Source organism: Heterodontus francisci, chromosome 24 (assembly GCF_036365525.1).
Source record: "Heterodontus francisci isolate sHetFra1 chromosome 24, sHetFra1.hap1, whole genome shotgun sequence".
In the NCBI taxonomy this organism is placed as follows: domain Eukaryota; kingdom Metazoa; phylum Chordata; class Chondrichthyes; order Heterodontiformes; family Heterodontidae; genus Heterodontus; species Heterodontus francisci.
Window position 1 is genome coordinate 61,239,972 of NC_090394.1, and position 18,205 is coordinate 61,258,176.

An 18,205-nucleotide genomic window follows, 5' to 3' on the forward strand; every position below is an offset into this window, starting at 1 on the left:
CCTCCCCTGCTACATGCTACCACAAATAGGAAGCCTCTTTTATAGGCATCTAAGAAACAACTTCCAACACTCATGTTGTGTACAAAGTACACTTTCAGTTTATACTGTGTCAGTGCACCAGTTTTAGAATAGGAGGCTAGCAACCTCACCCCCGCATACCCCCGCCTGGCCCACTACAACCTTTAAATTCCACACAATGTGTAGGACATGAGATATTAGGGGCAATTTTAACCTAACCCACCATCAGGAAACTGAAGGGTTCGGGTACAGTGCTGCTTTTAAACTCTGCTCTTGGTGGACAGTAATATTGGGCAGAGTGTAAAACCAGCATTCCATCTGATCCTGTGTGGTCCATCAAGATAGGCTATATTACCCATTGTTTCCAGAAATATTCAAAAATGGATACAGATCTGCAACTTAGGAATGAGGAGGTTAAAAAGTTCTTCCATAACTTTAGGAAATCCACATAATGATGATAGGTACTACTTTCTAAAACAGCCCAGTTTAGATTCATGGAAATTCTGCCAACCATGTTTACCCTATTCCACAGAATGACAGATGTTACTCACAGCACTTCTAAAACCAACTGTTATGATGAAGTCTTAACAGGAGGAACTCTAGAGATGTCCGAAAGATGGCTTTTGAGCTTACTTGTTTTTCATCGATCATTTTGGACCAGTCAATAGTAGGAATTCCATCCGTTCGGGTTAGATTGTAGACCCTCTTATGTTCCAGTCGCAGCTTACGTATTCTTTCTTTCAACTGTTTGATACTGAAAAGAAACTGTCCTTTTTACTGAAAGTATAATGTTGACCACAACCCAAGGATACATTGCCCTCTGAGCCCTTCCTTTATTTCCTCAAATGGAATTCAGCATTCCTCAACGATTTAAGTATAGCAACAGGTTATATAGATGATAAGTTCCTGGATTTTATCCCTGTTGGATACTACAATGCATCTAGGCTAAGGAGTTGAAAATCAGCGAAGATTCCTGCTCCTATGATAAATTCCGCCATTTGCTGTCTAGGTTTACAGGTCATGAAAAGCTGATTGGAGGAGACATCAGTAGGGTCCTGGCAGCTGTGAAGCCAGCAAGAATATCCCCCCTCCGGGAAAATAAATCCAAAAAGGAAGTCAAGCGCAACTTCACGTCATGAAGTGGTTGAGGCGAACAGCATAAATGCATTTAACAGGAAGCTAGATAAGTACATGAGGGAGAAAGGAATAGAAGGATGTGCCGATAGGACTAGATGAAGTAGGTTGGCAGGAGGCATATCTAGAGCATAAACACTAGCAAAGACCTACTGGGCAGAATGGCCTTCTACTGTGCTGTAAATTCTATTGTAATTCTGTATGATTAGTGTGGAGGAAAAAACAAATGCAAGGAACAATGGCCTCCATTCACCTATCTTGAATTTGTATGACCAATCTTTGCATTCAGCTCCAATGTGAAATGACCTGAACAAAAATGGATCCACTTACTCTTCTACAATCATGTCAGACTGTGGATGCTTCTCATTGGTAGCTGTCTGCACATCATTCTGAAGGTTTGCCAGTATTGCATCTGAATCATCCATCAACTTGGCAGTTTCCTCACGGAATATGAAGTTTTTCCCTTCCTCTATCCGCCTGACATCCTGGAAGGATATGTAAAAGAGCATGGAATAAATCTATTCAAGATAAGGGTTTAAATCCTTAAAATCCCTTCCATCAATTCTTCAATGTAATATTGCATGTCCTTTGGTGTGTGATCTATTGTTAGGAGTCACAGGAATACAAGTAATATTCAAAGTAAATGTGGGGTTTTATTATCATATAACTGGAACATATATTTACTTTTAATAACTGTATTAGCTGCAGGAGCACATCAGAACACATCGTAATATGTTGAGCTCCACCCACAACTAACTGGTCATGTGTGACTTGACATCACTTCCTCTGATATAGTCCCTAAGGTGGTCTGCACTTAAAGTCATCACACAACAATCAAGAGAGAAGCGAATCACATTTGGGAATATCCTTTTGACAAGGATATTTCAATCTGCAATCTCCTTTAAAGAGGAAATAACAGATTTTAACAAAAAAACTTTTTTAAAAAAAGGTCTGTGCAATCAGCTTTTATTTTTGTGATCCTTATTGGAATTGCTTATTCGAGTCTTCAATCAATCAAGTAAAGACTAAGTTTAGATAAATTTGAGACTTTTTTGATTCTAACACAGTAATTTCCATCCACCAGTGCAGTGCTGGGATTATGGGTAATGAACCACGACCTTTTCAAAAGTACTGCATGATTGATCATGAGGAGATCCACAAGCCAATAATAGAGGTGCGTTGGCAGAGGCCTGAAGCAAAAAAATTAAGCATAATAAAAAAACAAAGGATTTCTAAAGGCATATCAATATTAAGAGGATCATCAAGATTAAGGGTGAGCCACTAAACGATTTAGGAGGCCAGTTTGTAGTGGAGAGTGAGGTGATGACAAAGATAATAATTCATCTCAGTTTTCCTGTCATGGCAAGTGGGGTAAGGTACCTCATGTACTGTATTGTCATGCAGGCCCCCATCTGCCGAGAACGAGGGACATTAATTTTGCCACACGGACATTAAATTTCAAATTGTTGCTGGGAAGAAGAGAAGGCCTGTTACAAGGAATTGCCAGGCCCTTGGCCGGAAAGACATTTTTGCATATTAGCAGACAGTGTTAGAACAAAGGAGCTACCCCCTGCTCCCATACAATACACAAAACAGACCCGGTCAAACCAGCCGGCCACGTGACCAACCTGCTGGCCAACTTGGGGAGTTTTAAATTGTAGAGACAGTTTTTGAACTGGCAGAAAGCTCGGCTCCTGGATTGAAAAGAGCCTCTCCTGTCTGCTCCCATCTCTTTCTCACGGAACTCCAAAACCCACTGAAGACATGTGAACCCCAAGAGAGAGAAAAGTTTCCGAGAGTGAACAAGGTTTAAGAAGAATACTGGGCCCCAACAAAAAGCACGACATACCTTCAATCAAGGACTCTACAGCAAGCTCGATGCACAGTAACATAAAACTCTCCTCAGAGATTACCTCAAACTTTTCCACTTTATGTTTTCTTCTGCTCTTTTCTGTCCCTATCTGCATGTGTGTATTCCATATGCATGTTCGTGTGGACGCGTCGTGTATCCGTAGGCGTCAACCGAATTAGAGTTTAAGTTTTAATAAAATTTCACCTTTCTTCTTTAAACCTAAGAAAGTCTGTTTGTTCTTGTTTCTTTGCTTTATAATTGGAAGACGGTGAACAAGGATTCACCAAGGGGGAGCTAAAAACTGTGTGTTAAAAAATAAAACCCTGTTACAGTAAGACCAGGTGAAGGCTGAAAGGAACCCCTAGACCTCTTTCTCATCTGGTCGTAACAGTATTGAAGGAACTGATCTGTATTGCACTTTATGTAATGTCAAATTTGAACTGCTATGTAATGTAGTTTTACAAATTTTATGAAATAAAGTATATTTTGGGGGAAAAAATCATCTCAGTTTTCACAGATGAGGTGATGATTGACATTGAGATTATACAAACACCATAAATGGATGGAGACGAGTTAGAGGAATTTATTATCCAGTTAGATGAGTTACTCAAATGTAAATAGATCCCTGGGGCTTAATGTTTTGGGTCTGATGGTTTTCATTCAAGGATCCTGCAGGTAACTAGAGAACAAATAGTGTAAGCTTTGACTATAATTGTCCAATATTCTGTAGCAAGGAAAATTGTGTCAGAGGACTGAAGGCTGGCAAATGTGATGCCACCCTACAAAAAAAGTCATAGGGATAAACCAGGAAATTATACGTCAGTTAGTCTTATTTCAGTTGTTGGTAAGCTGCTAGAATTTATGATACAGTTCAAATTACTCCAGATTTGAAGAAAACACACTATCAATAAATTTATTGTAATTCTGAATATTGGTTAGACTATACTTGGATTATTGTGTGTAGTCCAAGTTTCCATACTACAAAAAGGACATTGACAAACCGGAGTAAGATTTATAAGGATGCTACCAGAATTGAGATGATACAACAATCAGAGAAGCTGAGCTGGTTAGAATTCTTTTCTCTGGAACAGAAAAGTTCAAGACAAGAGATAATAGAGATCATTAAAATTATGAAGGAGTTTGATAGAGTGTTTGTGGAAAAATTGTTTCCACTGGTGGGTGAGTCCAGAACAAGGGAGCATTAATATAAGAAAGCCAATAGCAGGTCAAACAAGCATTTAGGAAGAATTTCTTTGCACAGAGTGGTGCTAATGTAGAACTCAGTGCCACATGGAGTGTTTGAAGTGGATGGCATTGCTGCATTTAATGGGAGAGCTGATGTCTACATGAGGGAGAAGAGAATAGAGAGATATGGGTGACAGGGTGGGAAGAGGTAATTAGATGGGAGAAGGCTCGTGTGAAGTAGAAGCACTGGCATAGACCAGTTTGGCCAAATGACCTGTTCCTGTGTGGTAGATTCTATGTAATGTAATTCGATGTAATCTCATTGACTGATCTGACAAAGGGTCCATCCATACTTGATAACTTGATAATGTTAACACTCATCTGTTCTCTCCATAGATACTGCCTGGTCTGCTGAGTGTTTTCAGCACTTCTGTTTATTTTGTGGGTTTAATATTCTTTGGTCCAGTTAAGCCATTACGTCAAATGCCTTTGTAATCCACTTTAAACACATTCATTAACCTGTTTAAAACAAGCGAATGAACAACTGCATTAAAAATAACAAAGAAATTTTACTCAACTGTACTCCCAGAAAAAATGAACCCCTGCCCATGTAGGTTCTGAAAAATCTCATTATTGTGAAATGGTTGGAATTTGTACTTCAGCTACAAATGATGTTAAGGTTAACTTTAAATCAGCACACGCATCATTTAAAGAGTTAAAAACAAGAAATGCTGGAACCACTCAGCAGGTCTGGCAGCATCTGTGAAAAGAGAAGCAGAGTTAACGTTTCGGGTCACTGACTTTTATCATTTAAAGAGAATTGGTTGACTCATTTTTAAATTATGGAACTGACTTGATAGTGATAAGCAATTGATTGAAAAAAGCTAAAACTTTAAATCAATAAATCCAGTACTCTCTGAACACCTCAGAAATAACACAATACAGGGTGGGGCTTCACCTGGACATATCTACAAGAGATAATGAGACAGAGAGAAACACAGTCACACACACCCATGCCAACACAAGACTTAAAAACTGGGTGTAACCTGTGGAAACTGTAGACTGGGAGAATCTGGTGTAGCGAGGAAGCCAGGTAGTCATTCAAGCAATTGCTAATTGCAATCAATTCGAACTTACTTGAAGCAGGCTTTCCTCAATATTATAGATGTTCTTCTCCACACTATCTGCATTCTTTTGCAGTCGTTCAATCAGCTGTGAGAGCTTCGAAGGCACCTTTCTGTAACAGATGAAGGAAACTATTCTATTATACTGGAAACAACAGGTTTGAACACGTTCATTTACTTTCCAGACACATTGCAGGATGCCTGCACACACTGCATTTCTGTATTATTGTCACTTTCCAACTTGTTTCCAATGCAAGATCACCATTTCCTTTTCTTTTGTTCTCTTCCCCTCTCATCATACACACACCTCCAAAATTTCACCAAGTAGTTTTATCAGCCTAAACCTCTCTGCTTCTCTCTCCTCCTTTAAGACGCTCCTTAAAACCTACATTAATGTCAGTTGTGGCTCAGTTGGTAACACTCTTGCCTCTGAGTCACAAGGTTCTGGATTTAAGTCCAACTCCAGAACTTGAGCACAGAAATCTAGGCTGACACTCTAGTGCAGTACTGAGGCAGTGCTGCACTATCAGAGGTAAATCATCTGTCTTTCAGATGAGGTGGTAAACTGAGGCCCCATCTGCCTGCTTGGGTGAATGTAAAAGATCCCACGACACTGTTTCAAAGGGGAGTTATCCCTGGTGTCCTGTCCTGGCTGATATTTATCCTCAATCAACATCACTAAAATAGATTATCTGGTCATTACCACATTGCTGTTTGTGGGTGTTTGATGTGCACGAATTAGCTGCTGCATTTCTGACACTACAAACAGTGACTACACTTCAAAGTACTTCATTGGCTGTAAAACATTGAGATGTTCAGCGGTCATGAAAAGTGTTATATAAATACAAGCCTTTTTCTTTGACCAAGCTTTTGGTCACCTGCCATAATATGTGGCTCGATATCAAATTTTATTTGATAATTGCTCCTGTGAAACATCTTGGGACATTTTACTAAACACAAGTTGTTGTTGTTGTTTCTGGGGAAAATAGATTTGAACTGAAGCGCTGTATTGCTACCCCAGTTCACTGCGCCAACTATCCTCAATTGGTGGGAAGTGAAGTGCCAAGCAGAAGCCTTGTGCTTCACCCGTGTGGGCATGGAGGGTTGGGGGAACAAGCGAGAAAACTAAGTCACCCCATTACTCTTGTGGATCTGCTGGTGGCTAAGTTCAGAGTGGCGTTGGCAGAGTTTTTCTATCACTACCCTTTGACCCCAAGCATCACAAGAAGTTATTCAAAATTCGAAACCCATACTCCAGCAAAAACACTTTCAAACAATAAAATTTCTGGCAACTTCCTTTCACAAGAACACTAGAATTAGGAGCAGCAGTAGGCCATTTAGCCCCTCGAGCCTGCTCCGCCATTTGATAAGATCATGGCTGATCTGATTGTGGCCTCAACTCCACTTTCCTGCTGGCTCCCCATAACCCTTGACTCCCTTGTATTTCAAAAATCTGTCTAGTTCAGCCTTGAATATATTCAATGATCCAACCTCCACTGCTCTCTGGGGAAGAGAATTCCACAGACTAACGCCCCTCAGAAAAAATATTTCTCATCTCAGTCTTAAATGGGAGACCCCTAATTTTTAAACTGTGTCCCTTAGTTCTAGACTCCCCCACAAGGCGAAACATCCTCTCAGCATCCACCCTGTCAAGTCCCCTCAGGACCTTATAAGGTTCAATAAGATCACTTCTCATTCTTCTAACCTCCAATGGGTATGGGCTCAACCTTTCCTCATAAAATAACCCCTTCATCCCAGGAATCAATCAAGTGAACCATCTCTGAACTGCTTCTAATGAAATTATATCCTTTCTTAAGTAAGGAGACCAAAACTGTACACCCTACTCCGGATGCAGTCTTACTAAGGCCCTGCACAGCTGCAGCAACACTTAACTACTTTTATACTCGATTCCCCTTGCAATAAACACCAACATTCTATTTCCCTTCCTAATCACTTGCTGTGCCTGCATACTAACCTTTTGTGATTTATGTACCAGGACACCCAAATCCCTCTGTACTGTAGAGTTCCGCTGTCTCTCTTCAGTCAAATATACTGCTTTTCTATTCTCCCTGCCAAAGTGGACGAGTTCACATTTTCCCACATTATACTCTATCTGCCAAATTTTTGCCCACTCACCTAACGTATCTAAATCCCTTTGTAGACTCTTCATGTCCTCTTGACGGCTTACTTTCCTACCTATCTTTGTGTCATCAGCAAATTTAGCTACCATTCATTTGGTCCTTTCATCCAAGACATTGATATAATTTGTAAATAATTGAGGCCCCAGCACTGATCCCTGTGGCACTCCACTAGGTACAGCTTGTCAACCTGAAAATGACCCACTTAGCCCGACTCTCTGCTTCCTGTTAGCTAACCAATCCTCTATCCATGCTAATATGTTACCCCCTACACCATGAGCTCTTATCTTGTGTAGTAATCTTTAATGTGGCACCTTATTGAATGCCTTTTGAAAATCCAAATCTACAGGTTCCCCTTTATCCACCTTGCTTGTTACTTCCACAAAGAACTCTAATAAATTAGTCAAACACGATTTCTTGAAGGTATTTGGAAATAAAAAGGAAAATACATTCTATAACCAGGAATTAATATGGAGATAGCAGGTATTATACAATCGATGGACTCCTGACCTACAAGTTCTAACCCATTCCTGCATCATCTCAATTTTACAAGAGTTATTAAGAGTATTAGTGCTGGCCTTGTGTAGACTCTTACTGGAAAATAATTGTACTGAACTAGTAGTTATCTGACACCAACATAGCAGACTTCCTAACCACTGTGCTGCTAAACTGCACACATATGCTTGTATATTCTGTCACCATCTCCCATTAGTACATGCATTGACTGATGGTTGACACTAACACAAGTAACACATTTGTTCCCCAGAAATTACGAAGCTCATTTGGAATCCTATAATACCCCACTCCAGGACCTGAGCACAAAAATCAAGGCTGACACCCCAGTGCACTGTTAAGGGGGAGCTGCCGTCTTTCGGATGTGACATTAAACTGAAGCCCCATCTGCCTTCTCGGGTGGACATAAAAGGTCCCATGGCACTATTTAAAAGAAAAGCAGGGAAGTTATCCCCAGTGACCTGGCCAATATTTATTCCTCAATCAACATCACAAAAACAGATTATCTGGTCATTATCATATTTCTTTTGGTGGGAGCTTGCTGTGCGCAAATTGCCTGCCATAATTCCTACATTACAACAGTGACCGCACTTCAAAAGTTCTTCATTGGCTGTAAAGCACTTTGGGACATCCAGTGGTCGTGAAAAGCAAGATATAAAAGTGCAAGTCTTTCTTTCTTACTATAAATAGCAGACTGTATTGCATATTGCACTGAATCCCTGGAATCACAATCCTGACTGAGTTAGTTTCAAATGCAGTGTTCCAATTCAACCAGAATTCTAAAATTGTCTAAAACTATGAACATGCATTTTTCAAAATTGAAAATTCATGCAGCAAGTGTTGTAAGCGTTTACAAGAAGGAAATCAGCCAGCTTCTTGGTTTCTAAGTACAACCTCAGAGCAGTTATCCAGTTGTCTATCTGGGCAATAGTTCAATGTTGTCTATTTACTAGATTTGAACAGCAGGGAAGGTTTGGAAACTTTGCAAAAGGCTAATCAGAATGGAACTTTATCAAATGGAAAATACAGCCATATATTTGGCAATACTTGAACAAAAATCTGGGCACTGAGTCAGGAGTTGAAGATTCTTCAATAGAGCCACACCCTTCCCTCCACTGCCAAACACTTCTTTGAATTTTATTAGTAGCTCCCTTTGTTTTATTCAGTACTTCAAAGTTTCTTCAAGCTTCTCAACAGCTATCACCTCTTATATTTCATGTCCCTATTCTTAGTCCTTCTTCTTCTATCACAATTCTTGAAGTCACAATGTCCTCTGACCTCAACTAGAACTTCCAAAGTTCCTCCATTTTTAAAGTTGCTTCCAAAATGCTTGCTTTCGTCCATTGTGCCAAATATTACGTGCCACCTCAGCAATTCTTAACTGGCAGTGGTTTCAGATGACATGAGTAAATTAATGCGGGGTAGCAGGGCAGGGAACAGCAGAGTCTGATAAAGAGATCAAAGATTTACAGAAGCTAAGTTCAAGATCTTACACATTACAGAAAAAGTAGGAGCCGCATTTAATGAATAATATTTAACTAAAAGGCTGAAAGAGATCTGGGAAAGATGATGGATTCAACACTGACCATGCCCAATCCTTATAGAGCAGCAATTAAAGCAAACAGAATGTAGATTTATTGTCAAATCAGTGGAGTATAAGTTCAAGTCTGTCATGTTGAAACTATTAAGTGCTCTGGTAAAGCCACACCTTGGGCGTTATGTTCACAGAGCCATAAGGGAATCATCTAAGTCTGGGAACCAGTGCAGAGAAATGAGGCGAATCTGTCATGTCAGAGAACTGCATTAAGAGAAAAGGCTAAAGAAAAAGGCTTCAGCTTTGAAAGGAAGCAAATGAGAGGAGACCTTATAGGTTTAGACAAGTTACTAAATGAAATTTTAAAAAAGGTTAATCATGTACACATTTTCAAGTTAAACTATGACTGCAGGACATAGAAAGACCATCTATTTCCACCTCCATAACATTGCCCGACTCTGCCCTTGCCTCAGCTCATCTGCTGCTGAGATCTCATCTATGCCTTTGTTACCTCAGAATTTGACCCATTCTAACGCACCCCTGACCAGCCTCCCAATCTCAACGCATCGGAAACTTGTGGTCATCAAAAACTCTGTTACCCATGTTCTACCTTGCACTAAGTCCTGTTCACCCATCACCCCTGTGCTCACTGACCTACATTGATTCCTGGTTAATCACCACCTCGATTTTAAAATTCTCATCCTTGTTTTCAAATCTTTCCCTGACCTCTCCTCTCCTTTCCCTGACCTCTTCCTTTCCTCCAGCCTCACAACCCTCTGAGATATTTGGGCTCCTCCAATTCTGGTCCTTTGAGCATTCTTGATTTTAATTGCTCCACCATTGGTGGTCCTACCTTCAACTGCTAAGACCTTCAGCTCTGGAATTCCCTCCCTAAACCTCTCAGTCTCTCTAGCTCTCTTTCCTCCTTTAAGCCACTCCTTAAAACTTACTTCTTTGATCAAGCTTTTGGTTGTCTGCTCTAATATTGCCTTATGTGGTTCGGTATGAAACTTTTCTTGATAATGCTCCTGGAAGCACATTATTTTACTATGCTAAAGGTGCTATATAAATGTAAATTGTTGTATAAACTGGTGAAGGGACTGGCATCAGGAAGCATTTCTTCAGAGTGATTAATATTTGGTATAGTCTAAGGTAGTGGAGGCAAAAGCACAAGAGTCATTTGAAAGACAGATAGATGCAGTGAAAGGGGTAAATCACAGGTTTCTAGAGAAGGATGAGTTGGCTGGGCTAGGTGACCTCCCTCATCTTTGTGAGCTATCTATAAAGCACAATTCTGGCCAAGACTTGAATACTCATTTCCTATCTGGGAGGATGTTATTAACTTTTGTGCTAGGATTATTTCTGAGGCAGGATTTCCCTTTTGCCTTTAACCCCTCTTTCTCTTTGATACTATTATGTTCTTCGGAACTTTTCTCTCTCTAAGTTCTAATTTCTAAGTTCCAATATGATCTCCTAAAAACTCTTCTCCTTCCCACAACCCCACCGAGCCCAGCCAACTCATCCTTCTCTAGAAACTTGTGATTTAGTTTAGTTTAGTTTAGAGATACAGCACTGAAACAGGCCCTTCGGCCCACCGAGTCTGTGCCGACCATCAACCACCCATTTATAATAATCCTACACTAATCCCACATTCCTACCACATCCCCACCTGTCCCTATATTTCCCTACCACCTACCTATACTAGGGGCAATTTATAATGGCCAATTAACCTATCAACCTGCAAGTCTTTGGCATGTGGGAGGAAACCGGAGCACCCGGAGGAAACCCACGCAGACACAGGGAGAACTTGCAAACTCCACACAGGCAGTACCCAGAATTGAACCCGGGTCGCTGGAGCTGTGAGGCTGCGGTGCTAACCACTGCGCCACTGTGCCGCCCACAGTGTACCTCTATCACAGCATTTAACTGTCTTTTGAATGACTCCTGTGCTTTTGCCTCCACTACCTGAGACTATGCCAAATATTAATCATTCTGAAGAAATGCTTCCTGATGCCAGTCCTTTCACCAGTGTATACAAGATCCTTCTCTCACCCTTACATGGTCCATCTCCGACACTTCCCTTCCTCAACTTTTCTGTCTCCATCTTTGGGGGTAGACCGCCCACTAATATTCATTATAAGTCCACCAACTCCCACAGCTACCTCAAATACACGTACTCACACCCTGCTTCCTGTAATAATTCCATTCCATTCTCCCAATTGCTCCGTCTCCGACGCATCTTCTCTGATGATGCAACCTTCCACAACAACGCTTCTGATATGTCTTCCTTTTTCCTCAATCGAGGATTCCCTCCCACTGTGGTTGACAGGGCCCTCAACCGTGTCTGACACATTTCCCGCACTTCTGCCCTCACCCCTACCCCTCCCTCCCAGAACCGCGATAGGGTTCCTCTTGTCTTCACTTCCCACCCCACCAGCCTACACATCCAAAGGATCATCCTCCACCATTTCCGCCACCTCCAGCGTGATGCCACCACCAAATGCATCTTTCCCTCCCCTCCCCTGTCAGCATTCTGAAGAGATCGTTCCCTCTGCGACACCCTGGTCTAAAGGTCTGCAAAGGAAACCTGACTGAGCCCGAATGCCAGACCCGGAAGTGCGACCCAACCCGACCCAAACCCAACAAGTCGTCAGGTCCCGTCTGGGTCGGGTCAGGTAGCAGGCCTTTACAATCACATATAAGGCTATCCAACAGGGTATTGCAGTCCTTTACCCTGGTCCACTCCTCCATTACCCCCGACACTTCATCCCCTTCCCATGGCACCTTCCCATGCAATCGCAGGAAGTGTAATACCTGCCCTTTTACCTCCTCTCTCCTCATTATCCAAGGTGCAAAACACTCCTTTCAGGTGAAGCAGCGATTTACTTGTACTTCTTTCAATTTAATATACTGTATTTGCTGCTCACAATGCGGTCTCCTCTACATTGGGGAGACCAAACGCAGATTGCATGACCACTTTGTGCTACACCTCCACCTCAGTCCAAAACCAGGACCCCGACCTTCCTGTCGCTTGCCATTTCAACACACCCCCCTGCTCTCATGCCCACATCTCTGTCCTGGACCTGCTGCAGTGTTCCAGTGAACATCAACGCAAGCTTGAGGAACAGCACCTTATTTTACAATTCGGAACGCTACAGCCTACCGGACTGAACATTGAGTTCAATAATCTCAGAGCATGACTGGCCCTTTTTTATTTTATTTTGTTCCATCTTTTTTTACCATGTACCTGCCTACTGTTTTTTTCATATTTGTGCTCTTGGCTAGGGCTGCTCATTATTCTGTCATTAACACTCCCTCTGCACTAATGCTTTGTCTTTTCTCACACCATTAGCACACTCTCTTTGCCTTTGTTCCATGACCTTGTCAGTTAATCTCTCTGGCCCTCTGTCCTATCACACATCTTCCCTTTTCTTCTCTTCCCACCAGCCCCCTCTCCCCCCCACCCACTTTACTTGTTTAAAACCTATTACATTTCTAACCTTTGCCAATTCGGATGAAAGGTCACTGACCTAAAACGTTAACTCTGCTTCTGTCTCTACAGATGCTGCCAGACCTGCTGAGTATTTCCAGCACTTTGTTTTTATTTAAGATCCGATAGGGTGCTGGAAAAAGCTCCGTTGGGGAAAAAAAGTACTTGGGAGAAACTAACCTTGTAGATCCTAGCTTTCCTATATGGCTACAATGGATTGGATGGGTTTTTTTATTCTTTCATGGGATGTGGGCATCGCTTGCTAGGCCAGCCTTTATTGCCCATCCCTAATTGCCTTTGAGAAGGTGGTGGTGATAATTAAGAGGGGAGTAAAGGATGGTAATTCATACCACAGTGCCACTGAGCAAGGTGTTTTTATTAACTGTAGACTAGATCGATGCTGTGAAAAAATAGCCAATTTTAAGTATAATATTAAACGGTCATTATATGAATTCCAGATGTTTCACTCTTTGTTATAAAGCGCTGCTGAAAGCAATTAACCATTTGGTTTGCCTTTGTGCACATTATCACATCAATCAATAATGTTTGTATCGTCAGTGTTTGAATTGCACATTTTTATTTATTCTTTGGCCTCCTTATCTCGAGAGACAATGGATACGCGCCTGGAGGTGGTCAGTGGTTTGTGAAGCAGCGCCTGGAGTGGCTATAAAGGCTAATTCTAGAGTGACAGGCTCTTCCATAGGTGCTGCAGAGAAATTTGTTTGTCGGGGCTGTTACACAGTTGGCTCTCCCCTTGCGCCTCTGTCTTTTTTCCTGCCAGCTACTAAGTCTCTTTGACTCGCCACATTTTAGCCCCGTCTTTATGGCTGCCCGCCAGCTCTGGCGAACGCTGGCAACTGACTCCCACGACTTGTGATCAATGTCACAGGCATTCATTTAAATCCTCCTTTGTTACCACATCCACCATAACATAAACAAAAGTAAACTCTTAATGAAAATCTATCAATAGATAGATACTTGAAATTGCCTGTCTAATTGGAGTGAGACACAAGCTGGATAGTTGAAAGGCAGCAAGGTTTTTCACTTAACAGGAGTGAAAAAGTCAAGCACTTATCTTTGTTGAAACCATACTGCAGTTTGAGACTTGTCCCTTAAACAAAATTGGTTAAATCAAGTTTGCTTTCCCTTTAGGACAATGGCCCAGAATTTCCTGGAAGGTTTTGGCATCACCTGAAATTGTTATGACCTTCCGCTGCCCAACCCTGAGTGCCCGGGAGGCACAAGCAGATGGAATGGCCTTCCCCAGGGGCATGCCCCTGTACTGGATAATAATACAAAGAGGAAGAGGAGCAAGAAAGGCAAAAGGCTCCCCGAGTAAGGCACCATGGCAGAAGGCAGCAGTTCACTCACTAATACCTGTATTGATTGGTGTGAGTGTAGCACAATTTTACACCTTTTATTTTAAGGGTCCAGCAAATGAGATCCACAGGAAATTTTGGAGTAAGCTTCCAGCAGCAAGATTGGTGTAGAAATTGCATAAATGTCAAAGTAACTCATCCATAAGTATATTCCAAATAATTCAAAGCAAATATATGGTAATGATGAACAATATTTAATAAAGAAATGCAAATGAGAGGTCTAATCAGGTATCAGTATTGCAGTGGCGAGTTTGTTGATTTCACAAACCAAATGCTAAAGTATCTCTTATCATCTCATCACTCATGTTCCTTCTTCACCTGATGGTAGGGTTTCCAACCCTCAAGGATTATCCTGGAATCTTCATAAATTAAAGATTAATTTCCTAGACTCTGTCGCTGGCAATGCCCAGCAGAAAAATCATGAGGCCATTAAAAAAAAATTGTATAGTTTTCGCAGTTCCTTTAAACTTTTCAATTGTAAAATTATTGGATTGGTGGGAGGGAGAGGGTGGGGGGGGAAATGGCTATTTGAATGACAGTCTGTTGCTTTCTAATCAGGCAAGTGGGGAGCTGCAATGCTAGACGTGTCAACCAACCAATGGTGGGAGCGTGGGGGTGGGGTGGGGGAGGGACTGTGTGGTGGGAGGTCAGGTGGTGAAACAAGAGTTGCTAACCCCACCTGATGGGGCAGGTAAGCAAGGCATGGATGTTTTTCACTGCTTTTAGTGCCTTTTGTGCTGGCAGTGATGGGAGGTTTTAGTTGGCCACCCTCTCCCATTGGAATGCTTATTCTGACACAGGCAGATTCGCAGCATTTTAAAAAAGCCAACAAAATCATTTTAGGGCTCTTAGATCAAACAAGTTACCTTTGTGCTAATCCAAAGAGTTCCAATAGTAGGTGGTGCTATCGAATGGTAACGAGGTGTTGCACAGTTTGTTTTTGCCAAAGGGGCCTGTTGTTCCAGTTAAACTACTCTTGGGCTACAAAACTGCACAAAATTTGCATTTATAGATCCTATCTCCTTTGCAAAAGTAAATAAAACAATCTATTGTTCAAAACAAGTCTGATCTCCAGTTTGACAAAGTTTTAAATATAATTAAATCTGTTTCGTTCGAGACATCTCAATGTAATCTCAACAGTGTATCGGTTGAAGACTCCTCTCTCACGACATTAATCCCAGACTTTGCTGCCGTAGATGATTGGTAATCACTATGACAACCAAACATTTAGTTTGTGACTCCCAACAGTCAGAGTTGAATGTGACAACTTTTCCACCCTGTGTTTTGAATGGTTAAGGAAATGCCCTGGTGGTATGCCACCTTGCATCAGATCTGGTAAAGTATTCAGTTTTAGCTTCCTGTGAAACTACATAAATACAGAAACAGGAATAGGCCTTAAGCCTGTTCTGTCATCCATGGCAGCCCTAGCTTTTTAATCCTAATCGGTTCTCCATGTCCCTCAATGCCTTTACATCCCGGTATTGCAGTAATGCCAGCCCAGCACCCATTTTTTGATCAATTTTTGCACCTGAGTGTTAACTTCAACACACACACACACACACACACACACACACACACACACACACACACACACACACACACACACACACACACACACACACACACACACACACACACACACACAATCCCCAATGTAGAATCTACTATCATCCTTCCTATCTCATACTTTTGGGGGAAGCTGTGGGACAGGACCCTGTAGCACCATCAATTTGAGGCCCAGGATATTTCAATTCCCTAGCCTCATTTACATCTCACCATCCAGCTGCCCACCAGCTAAAGCCCAGCGGCTGGACGGTAAGTGGTGAGGGTGGTAACTGGAAGGGTCTTGTGGGCGGGGGCTCAGGGCAGCAGAAGTTGAGACTTTCCGTGTGTGCCCTGGAAGGGCACACTTGGTCCTCTTGGCCCCACAATGTAATGTTTAACACTTAGCTTTTGTGGTATCTTCAGTCTTTGGAGCAACTCTCGCTGGGCAGGGTAGTCATGCATGTGTCCAGCTCAGTCCACCATCGGTATCCTACTGATGTAATAGGGCCCTGATTTGCTAGTTCCTATGAGGCTCCTGTCTGATTTAAGCATGCTCCATCAGCAAAAGGAGCATCATTAAGATCCCTACAGGGCAGAAGCAGAATTGACTAATTCCGTTTTAAGTGCCTTTTGCCTGATTTCTGATGGGTTACACTAAACTGCATTTGCCTCATTCCACCCACTTGTTTAGTCATAAAGAAACCTTGAAAAAGTTTAATCATTACAGCAACGTTTGCAGAAACCTGTGCCACCTTTACAGATAAAATGTTAAAAACTGTGATAGGAGATTGCACTCATCATCTAACCTACTGTAAGAAAATGTTTCTTTTGGCAACTGTTCAGCGTTAAAGATGCTCAGGATCTGCATGACTAAGTATATTTTTAACTAGTTACGACCGAGGCTGGAGAAATGCTCTGTCTTTCTCCAGTTCCACTTCTCCAAGAGTCACAACATATATTTAAATGGTTTACCCAGTCACCGATACGGCCAATTATATACTTTATTTTAGTTTTAGAATAAAATCCACCAACCGGGTTTCTTTAATAAACAACAAAATTAGTAATTTATTATAAAACATGACTTATTCAATAAAGATGCAAAGCTTTAACACACAGTTTGAAATATGAGAGTATAAATATATAAAAATATATAAATATATTCTAAATAACCCAACACACACTGGCGCACACACACCAGTTAAAGAAAAAATAAAGAAGCTTTCGCTACAGAGATCAACTTTACATGAAAAAAACAAAAATACTTTGGCCAAGTACTTGTTAATTCTTGAAGAAAAAGGATAAGATATGGAATGTTCCAGAAGGCTGTTCAGTTTCTCCAGTCCTCACACTGGATTCTCAGGGTTTCTCAAAGAGGTGGAACAGAATAAACTGGTTGCCTCTCTCTCTTAGCAGGCTTACACCCCAACTCATTCAAACAGTCCACGTCCCAAGTCAGAAAGCCCAAAACTCCTGACCACCATAAACCTAGAGATGTGACTTGTCTTTAAACAAACTCCAATAGCCAGTATGGCTCCTTATGTTTATTTAGCCTTCATTGTCTCTTCCCGCAAGTTTTTTAAAAATCCAAAATTTCCTTCCAGTGACCCTTTAAAAAAAAAACACATCCATGGAATCTCTTCAGTCTTTCAAATGAACCAATTTTCACAATCTTTTAAACACGAATCCTCAAAAAATATGAATAATGGTAGCACCTTCATGATAAACTGCAGTTTCCTGAGGAGCCGGATGGTACTATTGATTAGCTGAGACTCCCTTTGACCATTGGGAATTGGATTTGAATTCTGCGCAGACTTGTGAGAGAAAACCTGCTCATTCTGTAATCTGTAAGGGCCGCAGGGTTGGGACCGGGTGCGGATGCGATTTGAAAATCACGGTCCTGGACGTCATCTCCAGGAACCCTACACCTCCGGGACAGTCCAAAATTTTCAACGTGAGGGTGCGTGGAGGGGTGGGGGTTGGTGAGGAAAGAGAAAGGGGAACTGGTTCATCTCCAATTAAGGGCCTGTTAAGCTCATGGTGGAGCTCATTAAGGGGCCGGGGCCGGGGGTGGGGGTGGGGGTGGGGGTGGGGGTGGGTCCACACTATAATTTTTAATGGCGGGTCCAACCAGTCTGGTGCACGATATTGCGCAGCTGTCAAGAGTCACAGAAAGCAGGGGGTAAATTTTATTGTTGGAAAATGAAATGTTTTGGGCCCACGGGGATCTTGCGGCGAGCCAAGTGCAGGAATTTTTTAAATTCTGGAAATGCTGCCTCACCTCTTTATTCCATTG

The 18,205-nt window shown here is 41.8% G+C and overlaps 1 protein-coding gene across 2 annotated transcripts in view; it reads right to left on the reverse strand.

Moving 5' to 3' along the window:
* Positions 1-18,205, reverse strand: part of ppl (periplakin) — a 70,642-nt gene that overhangs the window by 41,089 nt on the left and 11,348 nt on the right. For both annotated transcript variants that reach the window (XM_068056370.1, XM_068056371.1), the window contains exons 2-4: positions 5,327-5,426; positions 1,483-1,637; positions 652-772 (exon numbers count right to left, since the gene is read on the reverse strand). In XM_068056370.1, coding sequence (XP_067912471.1) covers positions 652-772; positions 1,483-1,637; positions 5,327-5,426 — 376 coding nt within the window. The remainder of the gene's footprint in view (positions 1-651; positions 773-1,482; positions 1,638-5,326; positions 5,427-18,205) is intronic.